Source organism: Lolium perenne, chromosome 2, assembly GCF_019359855.2.
Source record: "Lolium perenne isolate Kyuss_39 chromosome 2, Kyuss_2.0, whole genome shotgun sequence".
NCBI classification, from domain to species: Eukaryota; Viridiplantae; Streptophyta; class Magnoliopsida; order Poales; family Poaceae; genus Lolium; species Lolium perenne.
Window position 1 is genome coordinate 45,770,315 of NC_067245.2, and position 10,034 is coordinate 45,780,348.

General features: G+C 46.6%; 1 protein-coding gene across 1 annotated transcript; it reads left to right on the forward strand.

Moving 5' to 3' along the window:
• Positions 1–6,509: 6,509 nt before the first annotated feature.
• Positions 6,510–9,043, forward strand: LOC127331988 (cytochrome P450 709B2). Its single transcript, XM_051358237.2, has 4 exons — positions 6,510–6,966; positions 7,062–7,285; positions 7,669–7,913; positions 8,068–9,043. The coding sequence occupies exons 1-4, from the start codon at positions 6,687–6,689 to the stop codon at positions 8,867–8,869; spliced, it is 1,551 nt and encodes a 516-aa protein (XP_051214197.1). The 5' UTR covers positions 6,510–6,686; the 3' UTR covers positions 8,870–9,043.
• Positions 9,044–10,034: the final 991 nt, after the last annotated feature.

Below are 10,034 nucleotides of genomic sequence, written 5' to 3' on the forward strand. Positions count from 1 at the left end.
CTTGACACCAGCTAGCATCCAAAGTTTCGTCTCATCCTTAATCTTAGCAAGTAGAACAAGAGGTGTGTCATGCTTACACTAGTAGGAAAACCCTTATAGGCAAAGCTTAGTTTTGTGGCGCACCACTAAAAATGCGCCACAGAATATTATTTTGTGGCGCACCATTCTGGGTGCGCCACAGAAATAGCTTAATTTTGTGGCGCACTATGAAACGCTGCGCCACAAAAACTTGGTGGGGCCCACATCCTGTCACGCCCAACCATTGGTCTTACCTTTTCTACGGCGCACTGCACCTGGTGCGCCACAGAAATAACGTATTCTGTGGCGCACTGGCCTCGGTGCGCCACAGAAATAATGTTTTCTGTGGCGCACTTGTCTCGGTGCGCCACAGAAATAACGTGTCCTATATCAAGGCCGTACCCCTCCCTCGCCACAGTTCCTCTCCCCTCTCTCCCCTCTCTCCCCGTGCCGCCGCCTTCCATGGCGAGCGCTGCCGTCGCTGTCGCCGCCGCCGCCGCCTTCCTCCGCGAGGGCCGGATGCCGCCACGCTCCACCCATCCCCGCCACCAGCAGCACAAGCCGCTGCGGCGTGGAGGAGGAGGGGCCGGCGCGGCGTCAAGGTGGAGGAGCCGCCGCCGCGTCAAGGTGGAGGAGCCGCCGCGACCTCCACCCCTGCCGTCGTCGTCGGTGAGCTCCTCCACGACTCTCCAAATCGTCGGTGAGCTCCCTCCCCTCCCCTCCCTCTTCCTCCCGCGCGAGCACAACGTGCTCGACGAAATGCTCGCTCGGTTGGCTCGGATGCATTGCTGCTAGTGATGCTTAGCTGTTAATCTTGATGCTACCGGTTCATTTGTTGGCTCTGGATGCATTCTTGCTAGTGATGCATTGCTGCTCGGTTGGTTCATTTGATGCTACTCGGTTCATTTGTTGTGCTCGGTGAGGTTAACTCGTTAATCTTGATGGCTTATTACTACTGGTTCATTTGTTGTGCTCAGTGAGGTTAACTGTTAACAATTTTCTTGATGGGTTCATAGGAATTTGATGCTACTGTTCATTTAAATGCTTGTTGTGCTCAGTGAGGTTAACTGGTTCATAGGAATTTAAATGCATGAAATGCTACGGTGGGCTTGTATACATACATATTTATAGTTGCTCTTGGTTGGCACGGGATTAGTTTTCTGGACCCCAAGTAATTCTCTCGTTGGGATTAGTTTTACGGACCCCAAGTTTTTGGACCCTGATGATTTACTTGATGGATTCTTGTGAGCTTATGGTATGCTTATAATGCTCTGATTAGTGGGGATGCTTACTTGGATCATGTGCATATAGTTCATATAGTTCCCTAAAAATAAAGAATGCTCCACGGCCGGAAGCTTGATGTCTTAGCTCAGCCAATGATGCAAAGGCCGAGGCAAAAACTTGGATAAGAACATATACTAAAATGTGTGATTTAAATGGAATGCTTATGATGGTTACTACCAAGTGATGAATAATCCCTTATGGTACCCCAGCTTTGTTTTGAACTCAACCGAGTAATGATAAATTTCTATTTCTTGTGTTGGCTTTGATGAAAATAGAGATATCCACGTAGGGGATCATGTAAATGAATGCCACTGTGGTATCCTTTGAAGAAAAAGGACTGTTTCTGATGGTTTTAAAAGGCTAGGTGGTGCTAGGTGATTCAGTTGGCTACCAAGACTTGTCTCATCTGGTTAGCTGGGATATGCTATGTGTTGTTGCTTGTTTAGGCATATCTATCACTTACTGGATTTACTGGTTCTTGATTGGCCTCTCTTTTGCCAGCATCACTTGGTCTATATACCAAGTGATGAATAATCCCTTTGGAGCATCTGCTCCATGCATGCTATGTGTGTTTGAGCATCTTGACTTATGTCCCTATGATAATGGATCATCAAATGTTTCCCTTTGTCCCTGGTTGCCTCCTTAATTGATGCCTTATGATCCAAATGATCCAAGTCCCTTGCATGATCCCATTTGTCCCTAATGTTGCTTAAGATGAATAAATTCCCTCTAATCACCATTTGGAGATCAAGACTAGTTCTTGATATCCATTAGTTACTGTCAACACATGTGTTTGCATGTGTGTGTGAGCTGCTTGTAGTGTCACTTGACTATTCAAGTTTCAATGTTGGTTACTTTTCCTCTAGTGCAAGAAATGGTTGAGCAGATGTTTATCCACTGTTGGCCTTTATTCTTGGGTAGCTCAAAGTGTCATGCACTTACTGGATCATCAAATGTTTCCCTTAATTTGTCCCTGGTTGCCTCCTTAATTGATGCCTTATGATCCAAATTACTATATTATTGGATTGAGTGATATGGCTACTGCTTGTTTGCTCTCCAAATGCTATATATGTGTATTTGACCATGCTTATGATGGATTTCTTTTAAGGACTCTAGCTAGATTAGAGGGGAAAAAGTTGCTGCTTTGTTGCCTATGATAATGGATCATCAAATGTTTCCCTTTGTCCCTGGTTGCCTCCTTAATTGATGCCTTATGATCCAAATGACCCAAGTCCCTTGCATGATCTCATTTGTCCCTAATGTTGCTTAAGATGAATAAATTCCCTCTAATCACCATTTGGAGATCAAGACTAGTTCTTGATTTCCATTAGCTCTTTCTTCCATTTTAGTGCCGATGATTAGAATGTTTGGTCACCTATACGCCGCAATATACTTTGTAGACGAGCCCCCCTTTCCCTGGCCACCGTTCCGTGAACGAGTCCTTGACGAGACAACAACGCCGACATGCCTCTCCGGCGCAGCACCACTTTTCTTCTCTCGCCGTCCAGTACGTGAACGAGTCCTTAATGCCAAGACGGTGCCAGCCTCCCTAGCATCATGCCGACCTCGTTGTCGCGCTTCGTGCCGTGTCGATCACGCGCCCTGCACTCTCCTGCAGGGCGCGGGACACACGGCTTGAAGCGCGGCAACACGGCCCGGCATAATGCTGGGCTGGCCGGCACGGTCTTTGCATCAAGGACTCGTTCACTGGACAGCGAGGGACTGGCGTGGTTCTGCGCCGGAGATGCAGATCGGCGTTGTTGTGTCGTCAAGCACCCGTTGACGGAACGCCGACCGGGGAAAGGGGGCCCTTCTGCAAAGTATACGGCGGTGTATACTGCAACTATGGTTTCTGACCATAGTATTTGTGTTGACCAACAATGTATGAGGCACATATTCTATTTTGTCATTCCATTTGCTTTGAGATTTTCAAAATACCGATGATTAAAATGTTTGGTCACCGTACACTTGGGGGTGGCGTAAGTGAGCCTGGTAAGATAGCACAAATATCAATCTCTTGTGCATCCTACATGGCCTCGCTTACACCATCCCTAAATGTTAATATTTGTGTTGACCAACAATGTATGAGGCACTTATTCCATTTTGTCATTCCATTTGCTTTGAGATTTTCAAAATGCCGATGATTAAAATGTTTGGTCACCGTACACTTGGGGGTCGCGTAAGTGAGCCTGGTAAGATAGCACAAATATCAATCTCTTGTGCATCGGACTTGGCCTCACTGACGCCATCTCTAAATGTTAATATTTGTGTTGACCAACAATGTATGAGGCACTTATTCCATTTTATCATTCCATTTGCTTTGAGATTTTCAAAATGCCGATGATTAAAATGTTTGGTCACCGTACACTTGGGGGTGGCGTAAGTGAGCCTGGTAAGATAGCACAAATATCAATCTCTTGTGCATCGGACTTGGCCTCACTGACGCCATCCCTAAATGTTAATATTTGTGTTGACCAACAATGTATGAGGCACTTATTCCATTTTGTCATTCCATTTGCTTTGAGATTTTCAAAATGCCGATGATTAAAATGTTTGGTCACCGTACACTCGGGGGCGGCGTAAGTGAGTCTGGTAAGATAGCACAAATATCAATCTCTTGTGCATCGGACTTGGTCTCACTTACACCGTCCCTGAATGTTAATATTTGTGTTGACCAACAATGTATGAGGCATTTATTCCATTTCTCTTGTGCATCGGACTTGTTGGTCTCACTTTCTTCCATTTTCATCATAGTAGGAACTGGATGAAGGACCCCGATGCAAGCGAGCCTGGTGGGTAGAGATGACGGAGCAAAGGAGGAACCGGATGAAGACTACTTTGTATCTCGAAATTGTGAATTTTGTATGAATTAAGAGTTGTATGCAAAACATTTGACACTTGCCACTATATATGTATCTCGATCGGGCTCTAAGTAATGTGATGATGATGTCTATGTTATATCTGTGCAATGTACATGATATTTATATTATATCTGAATGTTGCTGTATATAACCTGTGTATCTGTATTGTGTATCTGTATTGCTGTGTATAAACTGCATATGTATAGCAGGCAGCACAAAATCGTGTATAATACAAGCAAATTCTGTGGCGCACTTAGAACCAATTCTGTGGCGCACCCTTTTCTGTGGCGCACCTAAGAACAAGTGCGCCACAGAAACCTTAGTTCTGTGGCGCATGGGCAGGTGCGCCACAGAAACCTTATTTTTGTGGCGACGTTTCAGAATCCATTTTTCGTGCGCCACTGATGAGGCTTTTCCTACTAGTGTTATTATGGAAGACCTGGGCATTCATTTCATTCCAAATCTCCCAAGTTGTGAGGTGAGTCCATATCTTTGCGGTTTAGTGTTGCATCATTGGGCATATGTGGCCAAAGGTCAAGATCATGCGCGGGTAGGCCAATCCAATCTTTTAAGAGGGTTCCGGAGCCTAGTGGTGAACTGACAACTTATTAGGAGGCAGGTCACTCGTATGCCTCTTGCAGAGGGGGAAAACACTATAATTTGGCCAACCTATTTTTTCGTATCAACTAACCATCCATAGCCTATTTAAAACCTTCCGAGAAGTGAGCCTAGCTCACTTGGTTAGCGAAGTAGATGTACAACCCAGCCGCTCAGATTCAAGTCCCTAGGGACGCAGATTTAGATCTCTTATTATTTCCAATAAAAATTACTGTAAGGTCTTATTCCTTTCAAAAGAAAAAGAGTCATCTTCATCTTGGGGAGAGTAACCCAAAAAAGTTGGGCCTTATAGACGAACTTTGCTAGGTATTGACCACTCTTCAAGAAGGTCCAAATGGCTTTATCATTAAACATGTTGTAGTTAGACCCAAAGGTCGATAAATTGTTGAGCCCGATGCCATAAGAAATCGTCATTTACTAGGAATTTATGGATCCATGCATTATTGTGTAAGGCTTGTTGGACAGTGAGATACTCCCTCCTGCCCAAAATAAGTTGCATATTAAGTTTGGTCAAAGTCAAACTTTTAAAGTTTAACCATGTATATTAATAAAAATATATAATTTTTTTAATATTTTAAGAACATTCATGAAAAATATTTCCAAATTATATGCATTTGGTATAAGCCCTGTAGGGACGCCTGCGAAGGGGCGGTACGGATGGTTGCCACCGCCTATATATACATCTTGTAAGCCGCCGGCTAGGGTTTATCAGATTAGAAGATAACCCACGGCGTTTGTAATCACTTCCCGATATAGTTAAGTTTTGCTGGCTGGCGCCCGTGAATTTTTCGCCTTCTGTGTTGGAAGAGATTTTCCACGTTAAATCTCGTGTTTCCGCTGCGTTTTCTTTTATCGTTCTTCGTTATTTACTTGTCGCATTTATAACATGTTTCGCGAGGAGATGAAGAAGATCAGTGGTTAGGCATTTTTGGGCATTCCCGCAACTCATTACAGTACTCCCACCATTACCTGCCTTAACTCTTACTACGCGAATAGTTAAATCTGCACTAACTGGAACGGCACAAGCGCGTTGTACTTGTATGCGTGCATTATTATTACTGTATTATCCTGTCAGGCAAGGAGCTTGTTTGACAAGAAAATTGGATTCTAACGAAGAAGAGAAGTCAATCGTGAAAACAAATGAAGTGGTAGACCCTGGAGCTGTCTTCATTTCTTCCGTGTGGCCACCGGATCGTGTCAACAAGTGAAAATTGTTCACGTCTGCTTTTCTTGCTCTAGAAGCCGAGCAATCAAGTAGCAGCAGTTTTCCATGGAGCCTTCTTCTTTTTTAAAAAAATGAGGAAAATAAATTGAAAACTTGACTTCAAAGTTTTGAAAGATATCCAAAACAAATACTACCTGGATGTAATCAACTATGTATACTACGAGCGTGCAAACTATTTAATTTTTTTCTCAAAGTTTTTTTTAAAACGAGATTCATGATGTCCGGGTGCCCAATAAAATGACGCGCTCGGCAAATTGGCTGGTAGCTAGTTTCTCTAGAAGAGCACGTGGTGATACACATGTGAAAATGACAATTTGCGTAGCTCCAACGGCCCTTGGCCACCAAACTCCAAAACCACACACGTTCCCACGAGCTGGAGACCATCCTTTTGCTGCAAGCAAGGAGCGTGCATCACAGCTGATGTCACCGCGAGGAGACGCGCATGGCCACCAGCAATCCAACCTACACGCCGGCGATGGTCAAACCCGTATAAGTATCACCCTCATCGACGAATCTCAGACAGAATCCATCACATTTCCAATCTCGACTGACAAGCAGAACCCAAACCAGCCATTCGTACCGAAAGCACAGCCATACAGTCAGGTCGCTGGTATTTCCTCCGCCACCGTACCCCAAGAGTCTCCGAGCCGACCTTGATCAGCGACTCCTCGGCGACCACCATGACCATAGGACTCGTCTGGATGGTGGCCGCGGCCGTGGCGGCGGTGCTGGCGTCGTGGGCGTTCAACGCGCTGGTGTACCTCGTGTTGCGGCCGCGCGCCATCACCAGGCAGCTCCGCGCGCAGGGCGTCGGCGGGCCGGGCTACAAGTTCTTCGCCGGCAACCTCGCCGAGATCAAGCAGCTCCGCGCCGACACCGCCGACGCCGCCCTGGACGTCGGCTCCCACGACTTCGTCCCCTTGGTGCAGCCCCACTTCCGCAAATGGATCCCCATCCACGGTACGAAACCGACCCTGCAAATTCGACCTTCGATAATTCGACGCCGTCTATGATTCTCCTGTTCTGACGTGAATGGTTCCTTGCTCGATCTGCAGGCCGCACGTTCCTGTACTGGTTCGGCGCGAGGCCGACGCTGTGCGTCGCCGACGTGAACATGGTGAAGCAGGTGCTCTTCGACCGCAACGGGCTCTACCCCAAGAACATCGGCAACCCGCACATCGCCCGCCTCCTCGGCAACGGCCTCGTGCTCACCGACGGCGACGACTGGAAGCGCCACCGCAAGGTCGTCTACCCCGCATTCAACATGGACAAGCTCAAGGTATGAGACTAGCTTGTGTGCAGATCTAGCAGCACTCCTACGTTGACCTGTTCAATTGTTTTGTAATAGCTCCATCCAAAAATATGTGTCTCATTTTTGTCAAGTTACAGATGTATCTAGATGCATTTTAGTTAGTGATATATCTGTATCAAGATAAAATTGAGACACCTATTTTTAGACGAAGGGAGTAATTTTTTTTAGTACTAAGTACACAATTAGGCGTGTCTCTTTCGCTGATGTTTTGTGCATTGACAATTGGGGTTTAGGCCTACGTGTTTGTTTTGCATTTCTTAAGTAAACTAGTTTTTTAAAAGTCGTCTTAAGTACACAATTAGGAGTGTCACTGTCGCTGATGGATTGTGTGTTGACTATTGGCTGTACAGATGATGACGGTGACCATGTCCGACTGCGCCGGGTCAATGATGTCGGAATGGAAGGCGAAGCTGGAGAAGGGCGGCGAGGTGGAGATCGAGCTGAGCAGCCAGTTTGAGGAGCTAACCGCGGATGTCATCTCACACACGGCGTTCGGGAGCAGCTACACGGAGGGGAAGAAGGTCTTCCTCGCGCAGAGGGAGCTTCAGTTTCTTGCCTTCTCCACCGTGTTCAACGTCCAAATTCCAGGATTTAGGTAATTCTCAATACCTTTCCAAGCAGCTTTGGGAAAATTAGTCACTCACTCACTCCCTGCATTTTCACCATTGACAGTTCAAATGTACTCAAAAATACATAAACAGTTTCACACAGCAGAAAATTAACCAGCCCGTGTTGATCAAATTATTCAGGTACCTTCCAACCAAAAAGAACCTGAAGATATCCAAGCTCGATAAGGAGGTGAGGACAATGCTCATGAACATCATCAAGAGCCGCCTGGCCGCTAAAGACACCATGGGCTACGGACACGACCTGCTCGGGCTTATGCTCGAGGCCTGCGCGCCGGAGCACGGGGAGAACCCGATTCTGAGCATGGACGAGATCATCGACGAGTGCAAGACCTTCTTCTTCGCCGGGCACGACACCAGCTCGCACCTGCTCACCTGGACCATGTTCCTGCTGAGCACGCACCCGGAGTGGCAGGAGAAGCTCAGGGAGGAGGTGCTGACGGAGTGCGGCAACGAGGTTCCCACCGGCGACATGCTCAACAAACTCAAGCTCGTCAACATGTTCCTGCTGGAGACTCTCAGGTTATACGCCCCTGTAGCGGTCATTCAGAGGAAGGCTGGTTCGGATCTCGAGGTCGGCGGCATCAAGGTGCCCCAAGGCACGGTCCTGACGATCCCCATCGCGACGATACATCGTGACGAGGAGGTCTGGGGTGAGGATGCCCATGAGTTCAAGCCTTTGAGGTTTGAGAAAGGCGTCACCATGGCTGCGAAGCACCCCAATGCATTGCTGTCTTTCTCCAGTGGGCCGAGGTCGTGCATAGGGCAGAACTTCGCCATGATAGAAGCCAAGGCCGTGATCGCCGTGATTCTTCAGAGGTTCTCCTTCTCCCTGTCCCCTAAGTACGTCCATGCCCCCATGGACGTGATCACGCTGCGCCCCAAGTTTGGGCTTCCCATGATCCTAAAGAGCCTGGAGATGTAGAGATATGCATATATAGTGTATACTAGTGTTGAGTAGCAAGACGTCTTAATTTTCTAGGGCTCAACTTAGCAGTATTGTACACCAGATAGGAAGATATGTGAGTTAATTTGTAATCCTTCAATGTATGCATTTTGTAATTGGAAATTATCGGAATTTATGGAGCGTGCACGATTCCATCGTGGGTGCGACGAAACTCCATGCTACCAACGGGTAGATGGAAATTTTGAATTTTGATCTTACCCATGGAAAAAAATAGCGCGCTATTCCAACGCTAATAGCACGCTATAGCATATCTGGAGAGCGGACGCTACGCTATTACGGCGCTATAGCGTGCTATTCGCGTTAATAGCACGCTATAACATGCTAATAGCGTATTTTTAGACCCACGCTATTTTGTTATAGCGCGCTATTTTTTTCCTTGATCTTACCACATGGCGAGTTACGACCGCTGGATCACGCCTTGAATCACCGTGTCGTATTGGGGTCCAAAATAATTTGACTTCAACCACGTCAGAGGCGGGGAGCTACGGAATTTCATTATGCACTAATGGATATTCCCTCTTTGCTATGTTTGATATATACACCGCACAGGAGATATTTGAGTTAATTTGCAAGCGTACAATGTATGATTTTTAACTAAAGCTTATCGGAATTTATGGAGCGTGCATGTTCCTGCGTGGGTTCAACGAAACTCCACTGGTGAAAGAACATTTCCCCACTGTTATGGTTTTGTGTATTAGGTAACAACATTAGTGATGATCTAACGATATGTTCAGTGCAGGATAATTGTATAAAGTTTGGTTTGTCAGCATCAAACCCAAAAAATTGTGGAATCCTACGATGCTGGTGAAAAAGGGTTGAGAATGAAGCTCGAGGCCGGATTATCTGGGTGAAGATTGGGCCAGATTATCTGCCTTAGCCCTCAAAAAACGACTAATAATTCGGCCCTCGAAAATGGCTAAGGACCTTAAGCGTGACCCAATGCGCGAGCCCCGACCCTGCATCCCCCCCCCACACCAACACCACCACGCGAATATTTGGCCGGAGATTTGAAGAAGGTTGGTAATGGATCTCCAGATCCCGCTATTGGTTATTGGTCGGAGTGAGTACTCAACCATGTCCGCATAGTTCACGAACCGTAGGGTGACACACTTAAAGTTGGATG